The following is a 23,508-nucleotide window of genomic DNA, read 5'->3' as shown; positions in this document are numbered from 1 at the left end:
ACATGGCCCGCCTAGCTGCTTTCTTGCTAGCCAATTGGGTGACATGCTAAAGTAGTGTAATTGAACCTCAACTTCATGAAACAATTTTAGGTCAGAAGGCATATGTAAATAGGGTCCCACGCAGTGACAGAGAGAGAACAATCTTGTCACTTCCCTATAGCGGTCGTACAAGCGCATGCTGTATGATGTGCATGCTACGGTGGAGCTCCCACTAATCGGGGATGTCACACTCAAAACACCGTACAGATATCGGTCCAGTCACCACATAGGCACTAACCCGAGTCACTCAACTTATGAGTACTCACATCCTGCTTTTCTCAGGCTTAATATGGAATTCAGAATATATCCATATTCGACTTCTTCAAATAAGTCTCATCTTAGCCGTACTAAGGCGACAATAACAACCTTGGATACCCCTCATGTATCAAGGCACTTACACTGACCACATAGGTCCAAGAGTCAGTTGTCTCATCCTGCACACCACACAGGTGTTAGGGCGATCGTCCGCGTGATTGGACCGATCTAAGCCTGGTGACATTCACGAACATGTGTAATTATTTTCATGTTTTCCATATCAACAACACAATGTCATATAATGAAAACAGAAAGAAGATAACAAATATCCATCAAATAAGATAACAAATATCCATCAGTATAAATCATAATGAATGTCGTAAACAGTGATCAAATGTAGAACTCAAATTCTACGTAATCCCATACGCCTCACATGGGATTCAAATACATTCCTGCTAAGTGGCTTTGTCAATGGATCAGCCAACATTTCAGCACTAGGAATATAACTTAAAATCACTTCGTTGTCCCTGATCAATCCTCTAATGTAGTGATATCTTCTTCTTATGTGCTTTCCTCTATCATGGAATTTGGGGTCATGTGCGAACTGCATCGCAGCTGTGTTGTCGATCCGAATTTCGACAGGTTCATCAGCCTGAGCTGTTACCCCAAGCTCTCGAAGGAAAGCACTAAGCCAAGATGCATGTCTTCCAGCTTCTGAGCTAGCCACATACTTTGCTTCCATGGTCGACTGAGCAACACAATCTTGCTTCTTGCTTCGCCAAGAAATAGAGCCTCCACCAAGGGTGAAAACATATGCTGATGTGGAGACGCTATCATCTTTATCTCCGCCAAAATCAGCATCAGTGTAACCATGTACTTTCATATCTCCACCTTGGAAAGCTAGGGCATAATCATGAGTACCACGTAGATACCTCATGATTCTTTTGACAACTTTCCAATGTTTCTCACCAGGATTACTTTGGTATCTGCTTACTAGCCCAACGGCGAAGCAGATATCAGGACGAGTACACTTCATAAGGTACATGAGACTCCCAACAGCACTGGCGTATGGTTTCTTTTCCATTAGTTTCCTTTCTTCCTCTGTTTTAGGGCACTGACTAGTACTCAAGGTGCAACCCTTATCAACTGGAGTATCAACAGGCTTTGAGTTCTCCATATTAAACCGTTCAAGGACCTTACGAAGGTAAGTCTCTTGAGACAAACTCAAAAGCCTCCTTGAGCGATCCCTCGAGATCTTAACTCCGAGGATATAACTCGCTTCCCCTAAATCCTTCATCTCAAAGACAGAGGATAGCCATTCCTTAATGGTGTTGATCATCTCCAAGTTGTTTCCAACCAATAAGATGTCATCTACATATAAGGACAAAATCAAGAACCCATCTTTTGTCCGTTGGATATACACACAATGGTCTTCCTCCATCATGGTCAAACCAATGGAGGTGACGGCTTCATGAAACCGTAGATACCATTGTCTAGACGACTGCTTGAGACCATATATGGATCGTTTGAGCCGGCACACTTTGCGCTCTTGCCCTTCAGTAGCAAAACCGATGGGTTGATCCATATATATCTCCTCGTCTAGTTCTCCATTGAGAAATGCTGTCTTGACATCCATCTGGTGTAGCTCAAGGTCTAAATGAGCGACGATGGCTAGAATCACGCGAATAGAGTCAAATCTCACCACCGGAGAAAATGTCTCTAAGAAATCTACACCCTCCATTTGGGTGTAACCCTTCGCGACCAATCGGGCTTTATACTTGTCGATCGATCCATCAGCTCGGCGTTTGATTTTCAAGACCCACTTGTTACCAATCGCCTTTCTATTTGGTGGAAGATCAACAAGTTCCCACACCTTGTTCTTATCCATTGAGTCCATTTCCTCTTTCATAGCGATCAACCATTGATCTCGGTTTGGGGAGGTTAAGACTTCTTCATAAGAAGTCGGCTCACTGTCATCCGACATGGCACACATAAGTACCCTTCCCTCAATATCATCGAAATGACGACGAGGGATTAGCCCACGCTGGCTGCGTCGAATTACTTGAGTCACCAAAGTATTGTCTATGGGTTCACTCCCACTAACTGCAGGAATTCTCCCACTGACAAAAGGAACTTCCTTTTGTAACTCATACAATTGGGAGTCCTTATCAACCTCACCAATTCTTGGGAACTCATCCTCAAGAAACTCTACATCCCGAGATTCTGTCTCAGTTAAACCCCCATTAGGATGTTCACCATACATGACGTATCCTTTTGATCCTGCAGGATACCGAATGAACACCTTCTTGCTGGCTCTTGGTCCAAGTTTTCCATACTTGTGGGATGTGCTATGAACATATCCAGCTGATCCCCAAGGCCGCAAGTGTTCCAAGTTTGGACTTCTACCAGTCCATAACTCATAAGGGGTAGAAGGCACGGACTTGCTTGGAACACGATTAAGAATGTATGCTGCAGTCAACAACGCATCTCCCCAGAAACTAATCGGGAGATTCGCCTGCGCCAACATCGATCTAACCATTTCCAACAAAGTTCTATTCCTACGTTCTGCAACACCATTTTGTTGCGGAGTGCCAGGAATAGTTAGGTGTCGAACTATACCTTTTTCCTCACATAGACTTCTAAACTGATCAGAAAGGTATTCACGGCCTCTATCGGTTCGAAGAGTTTTTAAGCTCTTATCGATCTGATTTTCAACCTCATGCACAAAGCGTCTGAAGCAATCTAAAGCTTCTGACTTATGAGAAATCAGATACACGTAACCGAAACGTGAATAATCGTCTATGAAGGTAATAAAGTATGATGCACCATGACGTGCCCTCACATTCATAGGACCGCATATGTCGGAGTGTACTAACTCCAAAGGACAAGATGCACGGGAAGCCTTACCAAAAGGTTTCCTCTTGGCCTTACCAGCTAAGCAAGGCTCACACACAGTGAGTCTCACTTTATTGAGAGATCCCAATAGACCTTCTCTCGCCAGCCTTGCCATCCTTTCTTGACCCACATGGCCAAGTCTCTTGTGCCATAAATCACAATCAACATTTATGTTAGAAGAAGTAGAAGAAACTAAAGCAATAGAATGGTTATTAAAAACATGATCCAAATTAAGTTTGAAAAAACCATCTACTAAGAAACCACCTCCAAAGAATGTATCATCCAAATAAATGTTCACGCCAGTATCACGGAAAAGAAAAGAATAACCCTGTCCTAATAAACATGCTACTGATAATAGATTACACCGGACTCCAGGAGCATACATAACGTCCTTTAGGAGTAGAATCTTGCCATTCTTCATCTTGAGCTGGAACGAACCAACTCCAAGAACTTCTTCTTGTGTGTCATTCCCAAGCGTGACGTACTGAGTTCCCGCTGGCACCCGGTGGTAATCCACAAACCCTTATTTCTCAACACTTATGTGTCGTGTTGCTCCTGTATCCACAATCCACTCAGGACGTGAGTATGCAACTAATGCATGTGAGCAAACATGAATCAAAGGGGAATAAGAAGAGAAATATACCTTCTTCGGCTCTGGACAATCCCGAGCGAAGTGACCCTTCTTCTTACAATTATAGCATTTCAATTTGGACAGGTCTTTCTTTCCACGTGTCCCTCTTTTGGCCTTCTTATTCTTGCCAACATTAGGTGTAGGCCCTGATGCCTTCGATCCTTGTCTCTTGCGTTTGGGCCCGAAGCCCTCACGTCTATCGACTTTGGCTACAAAAGCCGGCGCACGGTTCGCTTCAACGCGCTCCGCCTCAAGCTCCAAGTGACGTGAAATATCATCAAAAGTTTTGATATTTTCACTGTGTGTCATAAGGAGCTTCATCTGAGACCACTCAGGGTCAGGCAAGGATCTGATCACCCCTAGGAGTTGCTGCTCATCAGTAAGCGCTACTCCCGCACTCTGAAGATCTCTGATAAGTGAACCCATCACTCTCAAATGCTCAGCCATGCTGTGCCTCGGGTCTTTGACATACTGTTGAAATTTTAATTGCAAAGCACGAAGCTTTGTCGCAGATGTCTGACCAAAAGTGATCTTCAACTTTTGCCACATTTCCATGGCAGTCTGGCAAGACTCAAACTGGCCCATGAGATCGGCCCGCATGCTAACAAGCATCGCAAGACGAGCATAACGGTCCCTCTCAAGCCATTTGTCATAGGCCCGCTGTGTCGCCAAGGAAATATTTTCCCCTTGTGGCACTGGATGTGAAGTCTCCAATACGTCCCATACTTTCTCCATCTGAAGTAGATACTGAATCTGCTTCTCCCATGTGGAGTAGTTGGACCCATCCAACTTATCTATCCTGGTCATGCTTCCAGCAACTGAACTGGTGGCCATTGATCACTGAATCAGGGATAACAAAAGACATTCAATGCACATGTTCAAAGCAAACAATTAAATCAAACATTTAGCTATGCACTTCGGGATCAACAGATTGCCAGGCTTCAAAGTCATCACCCTTAATGCACAACTAATATGTTATGATTCAATTGTTTATATAGAACTAATCCACAATATCCAATAATATATAAGGTCCCACACAAGGCCCAAGATCGGTATTAAACCGAAATTAATTATCAATAAGCAAATAAAACTAATTATCAATAAGCAAATAAAACTAAATATTTGCAGACAATAGATAATTAATTAAGTTAGCAAAAATGCCACATCACATCTATTTATAATTTTAGACTTAAAATTAAACTCATTAATTTATGGTCTAAAAGAATAAATTAAACAAATATCATGACAATATTAAAACACAAAATAAAAGTCATGAAAACAATTTTTTTTTTTTTATTAATTACAAAAATTAATATTCCAGAATTAAATATTCCTAAGATAATTCTGATTTTCTTTTTAATTCAAAAAATGAATTTATTATTTAATTTATAATTTTAAGCACAAAATTAAACTAATTAATTTATGGCCCAAAACTATAATCTAAATAATTAAATAAAAAAATCCAACATCATGGCCCAATACAAAATTAAGCCCAACTAATATTAAATTAAAAAACATATCCAATTTAATTAAAACAAATGGCCCAAGCCCAAAGCCCAATTTGAACAAATCAATTGGCCAGCTTTAGATCCACTCATGGATCTGCCTATGGATCGGGTCTGACCCAATTCGGATTTGACCCAGCACAAAATGGGTCAAGTCTTCTTCTTCCTGCACATAGGGTTTGCTGGGCTCCTTGAACCAGCGCCGCCGCCGCCGCCTTCTCTTCCTTGCTTCGCCGTCGACCGCCTCTCCATCCTCTTCGCCTCTCATCGCTGCCGGCCGCTTCTTCTCTTTCTTCTCCCCTCATCGCCATCTCCAATGGCAACCACAGAGGTTGCCATTTAACAGCAAGAAGAGGCCGCAACCATGGCAAACCGTCGGCCATGGCTATGGTAAAATCGATCGGCCCACGGCCGAGAGGAAGGCAGCCACAGCGAGAAGAAACGTCTGAAGCGATTGGAACCAGCGAACCCACGATGATGCAATCGACCCATCCCATGTCAAGCACCAAGCTTGAAGCGTCGGCCATGGCAGAAAAGAGAAGGTCTCGGCCATGGCCGATTTCAGCCTCCAGCGACGGATCTCCCACTGGCCGCGATATACGCGACCGCTAGGGATGGCTTCAGCCATCGCGAGGACGATCCTCGCTTCAAACCTCTGTCTTCGATACCACAGCATTGCCCACGAACCGCGACATACGCAGCCGTTCATCATGCTGGAGTTTTCATAGAAAAGCCATGGAGAAGACCCACGAACAGCAAACCCAGCAGCTGTGACAAACACGGCTGCTTGCGACGATGCCTCATCCATCGAGAGGCTGACCGAGGAGCAGTAAGCCGAACAGCCATGACGAACATGGCCGCCAGCGACTCCCTCTGTCACGTCTGGATCGCAGTGGGCAGACAATTTTTTTTATCGCAAAAAATTAATTACGAGTTACCAATTAAACATGACTTAATCGAAGCATACAGAGAAACCGAATTATTTCACACAGAAAAAATATCACGAGTTACCAAAACTGTGATTGTCAACCACAACAGTGTAGGCAAATAAACAATGGCTCTGATACCACTGTAGTGTTTTTAAACTAATAAAAGCGGTATGTAAAATACCTGGATCACAGCGGAATGATCGAAACTGATTTGCCTAACAACCTCCGTGGAAGAAAACTATAAAAGCTTCCTTATACGTCCACCCCTTGTTCGCCCAAGGCTCGAATGGTGATGCCGAAGACAGTATATGAGCGATCAGAAATTAATTCTGATTGTCGTTAATTTTCCATTAGGCTCTATGTCTATTTATAGGTATCACACAGATAAAGATAGACATGTTGGAATTTGAATCTAATTCAAATTCCAATTACTTATCCCATCATATATATTGTTAAAATTCAAATGTTAATGAATTTGAAACAAATTCAAATTCATAACATTTATCTTATCATTAGGAACTTATCCCAATGTAACCGCAATTCTAACAGAGAGAGAGAGAGAACATTGAGAGAAAGAGAGAGAAGAGGGAAGGAAAAACAAATCTTAAAAAAGTGTGAAAGTCTGCCAAATCCACTCCGGCCATGGCACTTTCCATGTCACTGCTGTTCATCTCCATTGGAGATGAGAAGCAATACTCTTCCTCTTAAGGTATGGTGTTGGTTCAGATTTTCAAAAGTCGTTTAGTATTGACAGATGTTCCCTATAGATGTAGAAAACGTCATGGCTGACGCTAATTTCTGAAGATCAACGACATGGCTCAATGCCAGATATTGATCGATGTAGCCCACAAGCTAGACATATCTTTTCCAGCTTATATCAGCAATAAAGAAGACCACGAGATTTGGTGTTGGGCACCACCATATCAACCATCAAGTGATCTCTTTAGCTGATTATATTTCTATATACTGACCAGTAATTGTTGTATCCAAGATCTTGTTTTTAATTAAAAGGAATACGTACCCTAAGCCCTAATCAGAGATCTTCTATGTGTATCAACCGGCACCTAATGAGGTTAATCATGGCAGTTTCAGTTTAGCAAATTAAAAGGGCTTTCCTTCGAGTAATTAACCATTAACTTCTTGCTGAACATTAGCAATCTGAATGGGTAAATTAAGAAACAAGAGTGCCCATTTTGATTTCTGTACTTGAAATGCATTTCAACAATTTCAAGTAAAACCTAGACAGGGATGCATTGGGTTTGGATGCTTCTGGTTTCAAAAGCAATCACTCACACAACGCAATATAGCCGACATTAGTTCAACTCAGATTAGATACGTTCGATGGTTCAAACTCATTAAATATTTTAATGTGTTAAATCAAATTATTATAATTAAAACTCAATTTATTAACTTTGCTAATTCACCAAACATATTTATTAAATTAAACTCTTATAATTGTAATTCTTCATGGAACTAAGCTCCGGTGGGTCATATCTTTTTTGTTTTAAAAATTTATAAATTTGCGTGAGTTGTGTCTGTCAGTATTATTAATTTTAATGGATAGAAATAACAAATTAAGCATCAAATCACTTTTGATTTTACATTTTACCAACTTTTTCCCCTTAAAAAGTCAACAAATTAAGAGACTAGAAACGAACATGCTTTTAGAAAATGAACTAGCTACTTTTGTATAGGTTACAAATGACATATATTTCATCTGCCATTATATGACCAACTAAAAATACAAGCCCTCACACAGAATAAAAGGGGAAAAAGAAGAAAGAAAGTAAGAAAATGAAGCATAAGATTGAGTGCAGGGAATGTCCTGCATCTCGAGGCGTTTTGTTGTGATATACAGTAAATAAGATGGAGCACATGTAACATGTTTAGATATATAATTATATAATGGGGCATTTGTGAGTGGAAATGTCTAATAAAATATATATATTTTAAGGTAATATTTGTTAAAATAAGTAAAATAATATTGTATTAAGATAAAATTAAATTAATATTTTTTAGACCAAAATATGAAATGATCATGATAAAATTATAGGAAGCATTCTAAAATTTTTATTAAATTTTTTAAAATACACTAAATGACTTATGCGTGATTCTTTTTTTATCTGTAAAGTTCAGGATAAGCTTATTTAAAGAAAAAGAAGAGATAACTTTATTTAAAAAAATTTAAATAATAAATTATGTAATTTTTTTTCCAAAAATTGACAGATAAAATCGCGTTAATTCCTTATAGAATATGCATGATGGAATATATAGGAGGCGTGTGATTTTGGCACCATGGAATAGCAGGAAAATTCTTTTAAGAACTAAATTAAGGTCCTAATCACGCCTCCTATTCCATAAATGGGCATGCCTCTGGCCTAAATAAGGACATATCCCCTGCAAAAATTGATTACCGTTATGGCCACTTCTTGTGAAGATGGTAACCAGTCAGATCAGGAGGCTCGCCCTCTTGCAAATTTCACACCTAGTTTGTGGAAGGATCGTTTCATCTCATTCTCAATGGATTACGAGGTAACAGTATCCCTTCCCATCCAAAGGAAACAATCAGAAAGCAAAGGAATAGTATTACAATAATAGTAACATTAATTTCAAATTCCTACTAATAATTGATCTGAAAACAGGTCTTGTGAACCAAAAAAATCCATTAAAATAATTCATTTATCATATTGGCAACAATGTTTTCATACAAAATTTGGTGTTTCGATACCGTTTAAGTGGAATGTTTATGTAGTTACTCAAAACTTACACCAAAGAAGTTGAAGAGTTGAAGAAAGAAGTGAAGCACATGCTAGTAGTTCGAGGAGATGAACCAGCAAAGAAGATGGTTTTGATCAACACATTGGAACGCCTTGGGGTGTCTTACCTCTTTGAAACAGAGATTGAAGAGCAACTGGAATGGATGTTTGCTAACTTTGAAGATAGAAACTATGACTTGTTCACCATTGCACTTTTCTTCCGGGTATTCAGACAACACGGCCACAAAATATGTTGTGGTAAGTACCTCATTAAACGAAGTATACAGAACTTTGTGTCCTAATCACAGAGGAGGTCCACTATATAATCTCTTACTACTAGATTAATCATTAAGGTTCTTCAAACTTTTGTTTTACTATTTTTGTATAATTATTACTAGTTTTAAATCAAAATTCGGACATGGGTTTGATGGGTTTTGAAGCAGATGTGTTTGACAAATTTAGAGATGGTAACAGTCACTTCAAGGAAACCCTAAGTGATGATGTAACTGGTATGCTAAGCCTGTATGAAGCTACACATTTGAAGATCCATGGACAAGAAGACATCCTAGATGAGGCTTTAGATTTTGTAAAAGCTCACCTTGAGTCTGTGACACCCCACTTACCCCTAGTTCTTGCAGAAGAGGTGATGCATGCTCTCAAGCAGCCATGTCACAGGGGTATACCCAGAATAGAGGCAAGGCACTACATCTCTGTCTATGAAAAGCATGACTCCAGGGATGAAAAGATACTAAGACTTGCCAAGTTAGATTTCAACAAGCTGCAGCTATTGCACAGGGAAGAGCTATGCCACATATCAAGGTAACTCATGTATTCCTTGACATTTACGGTTTAGAGCTTTAGGGTTTAGTAAAGTATAGACAGTTTTTGGTGTTTTCTTTTTTGGGTTGGGGGTAGGTAGTGGTGTGGGAGAGATGGCAATGACGTTAATATGTACTGTGTTGCTTGTTGTATTTGCAGGTGGTGGAAAGACTTGGATTTGGTATCAGAAGTTCCTTATGCAAGGAACCGAATAGTAGAGTGTTTTTTGTGGTCTTTTTCGGCCTATTTCGAGCCACAATACTCCCTTGCTAGGATGATATTAGCAAAGATTATAGCCATGGTGACGATTACAGATGATACATACGATGCATATGGAACTCGTAAAGAGCTCAAATTGTTTACAGCTGCGGTGCAAAGGTAAATTTATTATAATATTCACTTTTCATAACATGGACTTCTTGCAACTATCCTATAGGGTTATATTAATTAGTAACAAAATGTGATCCATAAATGACTTGATGAATAACTAGATGGGATGTGGCTGCCATTGATGGGCTCCCAGCCTACATGAAGGCACTCTACAGAGTTGTGCTAAAGTTCTACGATGAACTAGACAGAGAAATAACCAAGCAAGGCAGAGCTCATGTTGGTTGCTACGCAAAAGCAGCAGTAAGCATGGATGACCTAATCCTAATTACCCTTAAAAACTCTTGCTATTTTCTTAGCCGTTACTACATGTTTAGCCAGAGTTAATTATTCTAACAGCAACTAGGGCTTTGTTCCGCCATTGTTAACCAGTTCAAGCGTATAGTGAGAGCTTACGACGTCGAATCCGAGTGGCTGCAAGAAGGATACGTACCGTCGTTTGATGAGTATTTGACGAATGCGCTAGAAACCAGCAACTGTGTCCTTCAAACATCATCGTTCATGGGCATGGGAGAACTTGCCACGTCAGAGGCTTTCGAATGGTTGCAGTGTAAACCTAAGATGCTGATGGCTTCTGCCCTAATTGGTCGTCTCAGAAACGACATAACAAGCCATAAGGTACGAGAAGACGGGCAGACCAGACCACACACAAGCACTAACACGTCTTTGCGTCTTCCATGCATTTAGACCATTGCATCTACATATATGATCTAACTTGACTTGAAACAATACCAAAGCTAAGCATAAAAATTGGCCAAAACTAGTATTTTTTTCATGTGACCACTCGAATTTTTTTTATCAGCTAACCATTTGTATTCATTTATAAACCATTTGACAAGTGAAGGATGAAGAGAAGAGGAAGCATGTAGCCACAGGGCTCAAATGCTACATGGAGCAGCATGGCGTCACAGAACAAGAGGCACTTGGGGAATTGCATCGCAGGATTGAGAGTGAATGGAAGCATATTAATGAAGAAATGCTGAGACCAAATGCCATTTCAAGGCATCTGCTCATGAGAATTCTCAACCTTACTCGGTTTCTGGATGTGGTTTACAAGTATGATGATGGGTTTACTCATCCTGAAACAGTCCTGGACCATATCAACTCATTGTTCATCAATCCAATAAATTTTTGACTCCCAGAAGGATTATATAAGGAAACATAATCTTATAGGGTGGGAGAAATGATGACTTCTCTTTTGGCTTGGGCTGCTTTACTGGATGTCTTCTCAACCTTCTCGTAGAACAGTGGCTATGAGTATGCTAGTGTACTCTAGTCTCTAGTAATCCTTGGGGTCACTCCTGCTGTCTTGATCCTCACTGTGCTAGTCTTTGGGCATCGGGATCTTTAATGTTTTGTTAATCATCACTTAGCCTCTTAGTATCATAGATGTGTATCCCGATTTGAATATTTGCTCTCACTTCAGTGTTTAGGTTATTTACTTCCCTTATTTGATAGTTTTTCCTCTGTTTTTTTGTGAGGCCCGGATATGCTTTTATTATTTGTAGACGTTTTGCCGTTTTCATGTTTTGCAATTATTATTTACAAGAAAAAAAAAATCAAAGAGTACCCCATATCTAAGATAGATCTAATGGCAAAGAACAATTTGTATGGGTAATCTAGATTTGGCATCATAAAATGTCAATTTTCACATAAAATGCTGATTTGAATTATATGAGAATGCTCATACACTTTAAGCAATTATTTGAGAAGTAAGTAAGTGTCTTCGTCATAAAATATTGATATTTGCATCAAATCTTTATCATAAAATATTAAAATTCACATCAAAAGCCAAATAATGCATGGGGATTAGAAAAAGAAAAAAGTGTGGTCTTTGTGAGTGACTAGGTATTTTTATCATAAAATGTTGATATTGGAGTTTTTTATCATAAAATGTTGATATTGGAGTTGAAAGCTCAAAAATAGTTAAAAAGGTAAAATAAAGTATGGCCTCTGTTTTTAAGATGACAAATGTGGATTTATTGATTGTTTTCTCCCGCATGCATGTTTTATTTATTAATATTGTGAGCAGTGTCTTATCTCAAATAATAGCTTCAACATTATTATTTTATTTTTTATTTAATTTTTTTTTTGGATACTCGAGATATACCATATTTAAAGATGTAGATTTTTTTTGTTAATAAATTCTTACTTAAATAAAAAAAGATCTATATGTTAATTATATATAATCTCTACAACATGAGAGTTATTTCTTATATTTATGTCAATTTTTAAATGTGCATAGTATATCTTATACCCTAACATAATACATGGTACGAAATTCTTATATTGTCACTGTCAAATAATATAAGATTTACAAATTGAGAGAGAAGGGGGTGGCTCCCATGGGAAGGAAGATCCACCTACCCCTACTAACTCAAAAGCAGGCAACAAATCATCACTCATATATTCAATCATGGTTACATAAATTAACCTAGACTTTCATCACTAACGAAAAAACACCCAGGGCTCACCGATGATGGGACATCCCAGCTCCAACTATAAATATAAAAAAATCACGCTATTTGTACAGAATATATATTACAAAAATATTTATAGAGTAATCAAAATATTCATTTTGCCCCTACAATTAATAACCCAAATGTCCAATAGCATCTCTTCTCCTTCTGTCTCTCTTTCGCTCTCCCTCTCACACCATCGGCTCCAGCGACAAGGCGGCCGAGGCAACGCGATGGGGTGGTAGAGGCGACGAGACAAGACGGCGGAAGTTGCAGTGGCGAAGCGACGACAAGAGCAGGCGGAGACAAAGAACGACGACAGGTGAGGTTGCAGTAGCGAAGGAATGGGGGAGAAGGAGAAGGGGATAAAGAGGGATCAATATATCGTGAAATATTGCGAAATTTTGATGTCAAAATATCACGATATATTATTCCTGTAAGCATTCTATAAAAATGTTTATGTACAAATAGCATTTTCCTTATTCAAATGTCTCTTATGGCTATCAAATCTAAGCTAGTGGTTTAGGTTAATCAAAAAGCCTAAAAAAATCAAATTTGAAGAGTTGGACCTAAATCCAAGACAAGCTCAAAGTCCAATTCAAATCTAAGTTAGGAAGACAAATGGGGCCCTAACCCAAGCCATATTATTCTGCTGGCTCACCATGCCAAGAGATCAAATTCTCCTAACCTTTTATGGGCCTTGCAGTAAGCCTATATAAAGGTATAGTCTTTTAATAATTAAGTATATCATTAATTACACATTGATTACATTATTGTTGCATCATTCAATCTCAAATATGATGACTACCTTCACCATTAAAGAATCTACCGAGAAATTCGAACCCATTTTCTTTTTGTAGGTAGAGCAAGTTCCAAATAAATAAATTTGAACTTAAAAATTACTAAGAATCCCTCAACATAAAGAAAAACAAGTTCAAAGCACAGCCATTGTTCAAATTGGGTGATGATGGCAAAAATAGAAGGCAATGTTTCAAAATTTTCAATTCATTTGCAATGTTCATGCAAACAAAAGCAAAGAAATGAAATGGAAACACACTTTTTTTTATATATATAATTGTCATCCTAGTATGAAAACTGCTCCCTAAATCTAGTCTCTCAACAATGCAAAGCTGTTTTGGATAATGTGAAACAGCCTTCATATATAAAGCAACCCTTGTGGTAACAAAGTAAAAGCACGTCCAAACTCGAATATGTTCATAAAAAATTAAACGACAACATATTCTAATTTTCCAGAGAAACAGACCAGAGAGTTCTATTAGCATTTTTCGTTTGTTAACCACCATCTTCAGATTTCCCCTCCATTCTAAGTTAAAATCTCTCAAAAGCACATCCCTTTTCGAACTCAGATTATTGCCTATGAGTTCTCTTTGTGCTAATTACCAAGCTGCCTGGCTGCTGTGCCTTGTTTAGTTTCACGTTTTTGCGTGTTTGTTTATAGAACTTTCAGAACGAAGAACAGAACATTATCGGCATTCAAGACTGGAACATGCCGATAATGTTTTGGAACTATCATTTCAAGATTTTGGCAAGCTTTGATCACACGTTGACAAGTGAGGGGCTCTTGGAAAATGCTGCGAAATAATCTGTGCAGTGTCTTTCCACCAACAAACCTCTCTTTCTTTATCACGAAGTTTTTGATTGGAATGTTTTAAAGCAGCTTCCAGCTCTTTTATCCTTTCTAGCTGTCTGGATTCTAGTAGTTCATGCAGCCTCCTTTCAAGTTCTAGGGGAGGTACTCCAGAGTCTTCCGGGTTCTCTGTTTCGGGAGGGTCAACTACTTCTGCAAAACTGGCACTCTGGCTTATTTCAGGAGCAGCATCCTCAACAGTCACCTGACATGCTTAAGCAAAAGAATTTAGATCTGGCGGAAAAGAACATGCAAAACAATATTACTGAAGTCAGCATCCATTTGAAGACCTTAAAGTTTCTATGAAACCATGCCTGCTGAATGCAGAGGAGATTCTAGAACTGTTAATAAATTCTATTCCGGCAATGCCAGTAACAGTAAACTATGTGTTTGATTGGAAGCAAATTTTTTATTGGCCCACAATAAAAAGAGACAAGCAATTTTATGCAGAAGTTGTTTTCCTGGATATTGGCTACTTATCCAGCCGTCCCTAAATGTCAGTTCAATGGTAAGGTAAATATAGCACTTAAACAACTAATGTGGCCTCACAGAAGATAGCTGCCCTGTTATATTCATTAACTGAACAGATCATGAGCATGGTGGAGAAAAGCAAAGTGAAAATAAAGCCAACAACTGGTAGGAGAAAGTTTCACTGTTTAGAAGGAAGATAGTAGTTTGGTAGAATCAAATAGGTGGTGAAATTGAATTTCAAGGATATTACATGGCTGAGCCCACACTTTGGCACAAATATTTAATGGGATCTTTTAGGACTGAACTAGAAGCCTAAAGCTAGGGGGAAGAAACAAGCACATTGAGCATAGAGTATGGTTTTAGCCTTTTAAAACAAAACCACTATTTCAAGTACTCAGTTTCAACAAGAAACACTGAGTAAATATTTATATGCTAAGCTTATCTTAATTGAACTAGGATTGGTACTTCTATTATAGACTTCATAATCTAAGGCAAATCAATGGTAGAGTTTCACTCATAATATGAGCCACTCACAATGCAGCTCAACAGCAACAAGCCTTAACCCCGACAAGGTGGACTGATGTAGTTCACCCCTGGAAAATACAAAGGAATTACAAAAGAATCAAACTACTCTCGACCCTAAAAACCTTCTAAAAGAAATGGTAAAACAACCACCAGCATCCTGAACCAAATATAAAAATGAAATTAAGACAGACATTGAACCAAAGCCTAATTGCATGAGGGGCCAAGCAATGAAGCAAAACTTCATATTTGTTCCCTATTGAAGTGCTTTCTTCCGTGCATGTTCTACTCTACTGTTTTCTGCAACAATAGTATAGACCCAAATTCTATTGTAATGCCTAATGATATTTTTCTTGTAAGCACAAATTATGACATACCTCAACTCTTTGCTGCTTTGAGTATTCATATTCATCTCCTGTATCCAAATGGAGTTCCAAACGCTCCAATTCAGCTTCAAATTCAGACTCGAGCTGATCTATCCCTTCCATGTTTTTTTCTTGTCTAGTTTTTGTGCAAGTCAGACATTGATCGCATATCTCAGTCTTTTCTGAATCTGCTGGATTTCTGAATGACGAAACTTGTTGGAGTGAAACATGCCCATTGGAGCATAAACTTTCTTGGGCATCAGTAGTTGAGAAAGCAGGGACCTCATATGACTCGGCTGCCTCACAAAGATCATCCCTATTTCCAATCTGGAATTCCTCTTTAACATTTTGAAGAAGCGTTTCCATCTCAGTCCGCAACTCAAACATCTTATTAAGTTCATTTTTACTTGCAGCAATAAGATAAAACAGACCAAACCCAACAGCCACGTTGAAAAAATCCCCCGTCCTGCATTGTCCTGTATAAATATATCAATCAATTTGTCATAGTCATGCACAAGCCTAATCCCAGTTGGTGGGGTTATCTTCAGTATATTCTAACTCTCCAACCATTTCTCTAAGGGAAATATATTAATTTACTAAAAAATTAAAAACAAGAAAGGCAACATATGATTAATTGGCACAAAAAATAAAGATTCAATAAAAAAGGGAATTGATTAATGAAAACTAGAAGCCGACACTCCTTGAACTATATGACAAATGATCAATTAGAGATTTTACATTTATAGAATCCTATCTAATCAAAATTCGATAGAAGAACATCCATGCAAATGGGAACACTCAAAATGAACTCAAACAATCAGTGAACTGAAGTTTAATCGGGAAGCACTAGTCCTCCATTTGCTTAAAATAATTGTCGTCTTCAGGCACGACCTACATGCATAATATTTTCAGAAAAACACACTAAATCAAACCAGTGCTGCATTAAAGATTATCACATGCACAGACTACAAGCATGCAGATGAACGGAAATATGCAGAGTAAGTGCCCCTAATACATGACTCAAGGGGACCTGTCTGTAGATCAATGGTCTGAGAAAGAGTCCACATCCAGTTAATGAATCAGTCATTCATCGCAAATTACTTAGTCCTCCAATAAATTTAGCTTCATTTCGTGGACCCACAAATAGCAGATAATTCCTTTACAGCTCTGACATGGCAATGAATGATACATTTCTTTGCTCGGAGAAGGAAATCTCCTTGGCAAATCAAATCCCCTACCCTCTTCAAGGGCACAGGCATCCATTTTGCATCGTGCCGTCTGTCTCTGCTAGCGAAAACCAAATGCACGTGAAAATGTTCGGTTACGGAAGATTACAAAGAGTAAACATGTCATTTTGGAGAAAACATTCAATGTACACATTCCAATCATATGATTTCGTATATTTAAAACGTAAACGCATGAGATAACCCTAAAACATGGCAATATATGATTGGATTTTGATACCATATCAACAAGATGAGATGTGATATCGTTATTACCCGAGAATTTGAAATAACGCAAACAGAGCTTACCTGAGACCTGACCGATTCCAGACTGCCCCTTCACCTCCCCACTCAGTCGACTGACCGAAGAACTGGCATCTTCTTTCCCCTCGCTCCTCGATTCTCTCTCTATATCCTCTCTCTTTGCCTCGCAGATCTTCCCTCGCTCCGGCTTCCAGCAGGAGGCAGCCGTCCAACACCGGGGGAGTAGCGATCGCGGCGACAGGCAAGCGAATCTCCCGGAAATCTCTCTCCCCCTCCCTCGCCATCGTCTGCCTTGTAGCTGAGGCAAGCCAGAAACAGTTGAAGCCTCACCGGAAAAACCGCCGCCGGAATCCATCAGGATTTCGGCGAGTCGCAAATGGTCGTTGGGCTTCGCAGAAGCGTAAGGGTTCCCCGAATTTGAATAGCAACGACAATAGTCCAGTTTCCAACGCATGTATCTTATATACATATATATATATATAATATACATGGCGCGAAATCTTTAAAACTGAATTTACATTTTCACCCCATAAATTAAAAAAATTGTTAATTTAAATCAAAATGCAAAAAATAGAAAATAAATTAAACCAGAGCTAGCTTGTTTCATTTTAAAATATATATTTTATATTATACTTATTATTGAATTATTCTTATCTTGTAATAACGGAACGCAAATAGACTATTTAATTCAATTTTGGTGAGATTGAAATCTCATTATGAAAAAAAAAATTAATGTAAATAAGTAGTTAAATTATTATTTTAATCGACAACGACAATAATACAATCACACTCCAATTCTTATAAATTCACAATAAAAAAAATGAATAAAATAAATCTTTCTTTAAGAAGGCTTATTATTTTATTCAAATTGATGATAAAAAAATTTATTAAATGTATTTTATTTTAGATAAAACATATTTCCTATATCTTATTTTTAAAGTGAAAAATATTATACCCACAAATAAATTTGATAAATAATTCTCACGGACTAACATAACAAGCACAATCATAATAATTTCATTTAAAATTAACAATAGTTCACAACAAGTAGATTTCTTGTTCATTTTAAGTAAAATTATTGTGAATTTGGATAAAATTATTGTAAATTTGTGTCATGGATATAACATTTCTCTTTTTAATGTCTAAACAATTTTATTCGTTACTAATTAATTAATAAAATTATCTAAATATTTTAAATAAGATACAATAAATACATTTTATCTTAAAATAAGATACATTTACCCATAACCACTATTAATTAGAATTTTAATTTTGTAAAATCACTGTTAAATTGTAAAAAGAAAAAAAAATTCCTGTGTACTTACAGTGAGCAAAAGCGTAATTTTGATAAAATTACATTAAAAGAGTTGGGTGAAAGATTGAATGGGTGGGGACAGAGCCGTTCAAATATTGGTAAAAGTAATTAATGAGAATGATATATATTATTATTGTTACGGCCATCTGCGGCTTAGGCGCCATACATGCATGCAACGTACAACCCGTGATTTCATTCAATGCCCCGTTCATATCCCCCCCCCTTCATTAATTACCTCTTCATTTGCATTTCTTAAAGTATATTCCAAGATATTATTTGTACGGTGCTACCTAATATTAAGGTTTAATAATTAAAAATTATAATATTTAGTATCAATTTTATAAACATTTCGAGGTCAATATTAAAAAAAAAATTGGAAATACATTTCGTCCACAAGAGGTACGTTAGAGATGAAAAATATTATGTCTTTTAACTCAAAATTTTTAATTTTTTTTCTGAATTTATTTGAATATATTTATTTTTAAATTGAATAACTAATTTTTTCTTTTTTATTTTTTTGAAAGTATTATTTCTCTATTTTCATTTTATACGGTATCTGTTTTGATATAATTTAACAAATAATTTTTATAAATTGACATGATATATACAGAATTTATAATAATTATGTTTAAAATAATAATAATAATAATTCATAATAGGTGGGGGATTGGTTGGCCATTAGTGTGATCATGGGACAGAGACTAGTCGGTCGGCGAAAGGTAAAAGAAAGCCTCTTTTTGCTACTTCCAAGCAAAACATAATAAACCTTCGATATAATAATAAAGTAAAAGGCGCTTCGCAGTCGCCAGTGGGGGCTCTTTATAAAGTTCTTGCAGCCTTAACGGGCGGTTCGATCGAAATGGGCTATCCAATTCGGTTAAATTTTTATTTTGATTTGATTTAATTTTTAAATTTAAATATTTTAATTATTTCACGTTACTTCAAAGAAGTCGTTTATTATCAAAATTTTTTATTTTTTTCAGTTTTTTTTTGATTAATTTGTTCAATTTAAGTATTTATTCGATCAATTTAATTTAATTTTTTTTAAAAATTAATATATTTAAATCATTCAAATACTCACTCTTAATGTTAGAGGCAATATAAGTCAGACTATAAATCAATCATAATTAGTATTAAAATCAAAAAATCGAAACATAATTCCCGATCATTATCAAACTCATAAATACCCTTACACAAAATTATAGAATCTATTATCATATGATTATAATTTATGCCTTTTGTTTGAGTATGAATAAGTGGAGTATGAATAAGAGTGGTTGCTTATTTACACACTCATTCAAATAATTGTTTCGTATATGATTAAAATATGTTTTATGATTATATTCTTTAAATACAAAAATTTTAAATTTATTTTAATTTTAAGTGAGTAAATTGGGATTTGTTTTAATAAATGGTCAAATAAATTTTATCTTTATTATTTAAAATATTAATTTTTTATAATTACTTTAATTTTAAATAAATAATTAGGATTTGAAGATTCTATACATATTGATAATTTTACTTACATATAAAATTTTGATTGACGAAGAGAATAATTTTTTGGTTTTGGAGAGAATTTGAAAAAAAAATTACAAAAAAAAAACAACTCAAAAGAAACCCAACAATTTTGAAAAATAAAAAATAACTTAACGATAAATTCTTAAGATTATCGCTTTTGCCAGATCTCTCGTCATTCGTATCTTCAATTTTGATAAATGAGATAAATCACAAATAGAGAATTTACTTTACTACACAAGTCAATGAATCAAATTTGTGATTTATTGATACAAATTTTAATTTATTATGTCTTAATCACTTGATCTGTGATCTAAAACCAACAGGTGGTGATGGTTACCACTCTTTTCATATTAAACAGTAATATAATAATAATAAAGTTAATAATAGAATAAAATTGTAATGAGACTGAATAATATATTATTACATTACTAAAAACAAGTTATTTGAGAATATTATTAGGTGGGTCATGCAAATCCAGCCTAGTCTATTTCACTACACAAGGACCGAGATCAAAGGAAAGCTCATTACCTTTTTTGTCAAGTAAATATATTTGGCAAAATTTATATTTTTGTTTTTTATATTTTTATATTTTTTGTGATTATTCAAAATTTTTGTTATTTTAATTACACATCTAAACCTGTATTTTATAAATAAATTAATTATTATACTTTGACTTTTTTTTATTGTGTGACAATCTAAATTTTTCGTTATTTCAATTATATTTTTTTATTTTTATTTTTGACTCAATTTAATATCTGTATTTTGATATATAATAAAAGTAAAGTAAAATGAGTTAATTTAATTTTTTTTATACGTCAAAGTATTGGAGTTAAATTGACTATAAAATATAAATACATTAATATAATTAGAAACAACGAAAAATTTGAATTGTTATAGGAAAAAAAAAGTCAAAGTATAAGAATTAAATTAAAAATATAGATAAAACAACAAAATGTTCTATAGTTACACCAAAAAAAGTGAAAATATAAAGGGCAAAAATATGACTTTGACTGTAAGGACCCCCGCCCGGATATCCCAATCCACCCGGTCTATCCGAACAAAAACGCTTACATAGAGAAAAGAGAAATAGACATAAGATAAAATACCCTAGCATGCATATATACGAAAAATACAACAGCGGAAGCAAAATAATATACTAACACACCCAGAAGTACCCTGTTGGAACAGAAGTCAAGGAGTATATAAAAATATATAGACACGTGTACCAACAATAAAAAATACAAAGAACAATCGGGCACAGTAAAAAATGAGAGTCAGAACTCATAACAAAACATCAGAGAAGACGGGGGCAGCTAACTGTACACCCTACCGACACGGCTGGCTGCTAGGTGGCGCGGTCCTCACATTCGATTTTACCTTTACCCTTACCTGGAACGATGGAAAACAAGGTGAGTCGCAAGACTCAGCAAGTTTATATGAAAATGAAAACGGTAAATGAAATAGAAGAGGAGATCATCCCAAATATAAACCCACATGTACATACAAGCCACGTGACGTAACATCGCAACAATACACCATAATAAAACACATACCGGTCCTCGGGACCCACATAAAACACCTTACACCCAAGTCCTATACTAACCTGCCGCTGCCTTAAAAGGCAACATAGATCCCCAACAAACCTGTGCTCACTGTCCCGAGGCGGTACTCCCGTCACCCGTATCCTTGCCGGTACTCCCGACAGCCGAGCCATAGGCTCCCTCGGAACGGTACTTCCGTCCGAGAACTAATAACTACCAGTAATCATGTAGTGCATATAAAATGTAAGGCGTAATGAGCATCAACGTGATACAAGGCGCCCATACATCTAGGCATCAGGCCACGCTCCGCCCATATAGTAAATCACATGCGATGCATATGCCCGTGCTGGATGCAACCTGACCAATCTAGAATGTCTGTGATCAAGCATAACCAAATCATGGTAGTCCCAACATACAGCCCGTACCCATGTGTATACCAAACCATGCAACAAGAATAAAACATGATCAGGCATGCTAAAATCACATAACGACAGAACTAGTCAGTAGTGCTTAGCACCGGTCAGCGATCCGTGACTAGGAAAGATCATCCGACGGCCTAAGATAGACCGTACGAGTCACACCGTCACCGAACAGCTAATCCTTGCCCCCACTGCACAACCGCTCTAGCCAATAAACAACCAAAAATCCAATAATAATACCCGACAGCTAAGAAGCTAGCCCCGGATGAGTACGACATCATTCCCATAGATTTGGGAGTGGCACCAACCCCCGTAGGCAACCAAGAAATAAAACCCTCGAGACCAGTTTAATAAATTAAATTTTAAAATAAACTGTTTTAAATTCCATAATTTATTAACAACCAAAATCAACGAAGGGAGGTCAAATAATTTGACATCGAACGAATTGACAATGAGGGTTATAAAGAACTTGCCTTTCCGAAGATAACCTTAGGTTCGATTTGACCAAACATGGTCAACGTTATACAAACTGCAATATTCCAATTATTAACAAAATTAATAAAATTAGCCTCCAAATAAAATTTCAACCGCACAGAATATTAATTGCTAGTTTAATTACATACCTAGATAATTAAATCTGGGATTAAACGGAGTTTAATTCGATTTTTGAAACCCAAATTTCTCAAATTCTCACACGAGCTCACTGAAATTCTCTACCAAAATTTGCTCACTATTTTGATACAAAAAGAAGCCCAAAATCGGGCTTAAATCGCGGCCAAAATTGGCCAAAAGGAGTGGCCAGAACGCGGCTACGTGGCAGTGCTAGGGCGGCCATCACTTTCAATCAAAACGACGTCGTTTCGACGTCCTTGGGCTAATTTAACCAGCCCAAAAATCCACCCCTCGCGCGCGACCACTCGCGCCCGCATGCTCACCTTAACCTATATAGGTTTTAACTTATATTTATTGTGACTTTTTCCCTCTTCCGCGATTCACGCCAGCACCTCTAACTTTCCATTAATTACACTAACACCCACTATAATAATTACAAAATGCCCAGAACTTCTAAAAATCCCACAACTTGATTTATTTTAATTTTTTTCTTTTTTCAGAAATTTCTAAAATAACAAAATTAATTATCTTAATTTCTTATTCCCTTAAAATCACATAATTTAATTTTATTTAATCACAATAAATTATTTTAATATATTTTTTAAATCAAATAATCCCAAAATTAAATTAATTAACATTTACGGGCGTTACATTGACCAAGATACATTTCTAATCCCTTAATAACTAATGATCAAGTGAGATCAAAATTATTTAATTCAAAATTTTCCTGATAAAAAAGTAAATAAGATTCACGATTATCCAAAACTAAATCAAATTGTAACCACTAGTATTATAATCTGATACATCCTACAATTCTCTATGATAATTGGAATTTATTGACAAAGTTAAATAAAGTATAACTTATATTCGGTATTTTAAATTATGAATAAGATATTATTATGAATTAATTATTAAAATATCAAATTGTCTCTTTA

At 36.5% G+C, this 23,508-nt stretch overlaps 2 protein-coding genes across 2 annotated transcripts; one reads left to right on the top strand and one right to left on the bottom strand.

The window, feature by feature from the left end:
- The first annotated feature begins 8,672 nt into the window (after window positions 1-8,672).
- LOC127812842 (valerianol synthase TPS1B-like) lies at window positions 8,673-11,351 on the top strand. The gene is made up of 7 exons (XM_052353368.1): window positions 8,673-8,786; window positions 9,007-9,268; window positions 9,454-9,829; window positions 9,989-10,207; window positions 10,321-10,459; window positions 10,556-10,834; window positions 11,061-11,351. The coding sequence occupies exons 1-7, from the start codon at window positions 8,673-8,675 to the stop codon at window positions 11,349-11,351; spliced, it is 1,680 nt and encodes a 559-aa protein (XP_052209328.1).
- Window positions 11,352-13,763: 2,412 nt separating this feature from the next.
- LOC127812841 (protein POLAR LOCALIZATION DURING ASYMMETRIC DIVISION AND REDISTRIBUTION-like) lies at window positions 13,764-17,622 on the bottom strand. Its single transcript, XM_052353367.1, has 3 exons — window positions 17,214-17,622; window positions 15,694-16,157; window positions 13,764-14,528 (listed from the first exon to the last, which is right to left on the bottom strand). The coding sequence occupies exons 1-3, from the start codon at window positions 17,620-17,622 to the stop codon at window positions 14,211-14,213; spliced, it is 1,191 nt and encodes a 396-aa protein (XP_052209327.1). The 3' UTR covers window positions 13,764-14,210.
- Between the last annotated feature and the right edge of the window lie 5,886 nt (window positions 17,623-23,508).

The sequence above is a fragment of the Diospyros lotus genome, chromosome 11 (assembly GCF_014633365.1).
Source record: "Diospyros lotus cultivar Yz01 chromosome 11, ASM1463336v1, whole genome shotgun sequence".
NCBI lineage: Eukaryota > Viridiplantae > Streptophyta > Magnoliopsida > Ericales > Ebenaceae > Diospyros > Diospyros lotus.
Note: the sequence above shows the minus strand (reverse complement) of the source record. Positions and strands in the feature narration are given on the sequence as shown.

What these genes read in the sequence shown, in the direction of transcription:
- LOC127812842 (XM_052353368.1), top strand. Translation starts at nt 8,673, where the DNA reads ATGGCCACTTCTTGTGAAGATGGTAACCAGTCAGATCAGGAGGCTCGC. An exon ending in TTTACAGCTGCGGTGCAAAG is followed by an intron (nt 10,208 to 10,320) that starts GTAAATTTATTA and finishes ATGAATAACTAG; the next exon opens with ATGGGATGTGGCTGCCATTG. An exon ending in ACGACATAACAAGCCATAAG is followed by an intron (nt 10,835 to 11,060) that starts GTACGAGAAGAC and finishes TGACAAGTGAAG; the next exon opens with GATGAAGAGAAGAGGAAGCA.
- LOC127812841 (XM_052353367.1), bottom strand. Translation starts at nt 17,622, where the DNA reads ATGCGTTGGAAACTGGACTATTGTCGTTGCTATTCAAATTCGGGGAAC. An exon ending in TGGAATCGGTCAGGTCTCAG is followed by an intron (nt 16,158 to 17,213) that starts GTAAGCTCTGTT and finishes ATATTTATACAG; the next exon opens with GACAATGCAGGACGGGGGAT. An exon ending in CAAAGCAGCAAAGAGTTGAG is followed by an intron (nt 14,529 to 15,693) that starts GTATGTCATAAT and finishes TAAGCATGTCAG; the next exon opens with GTGACTGTTGAGGATGCTGC.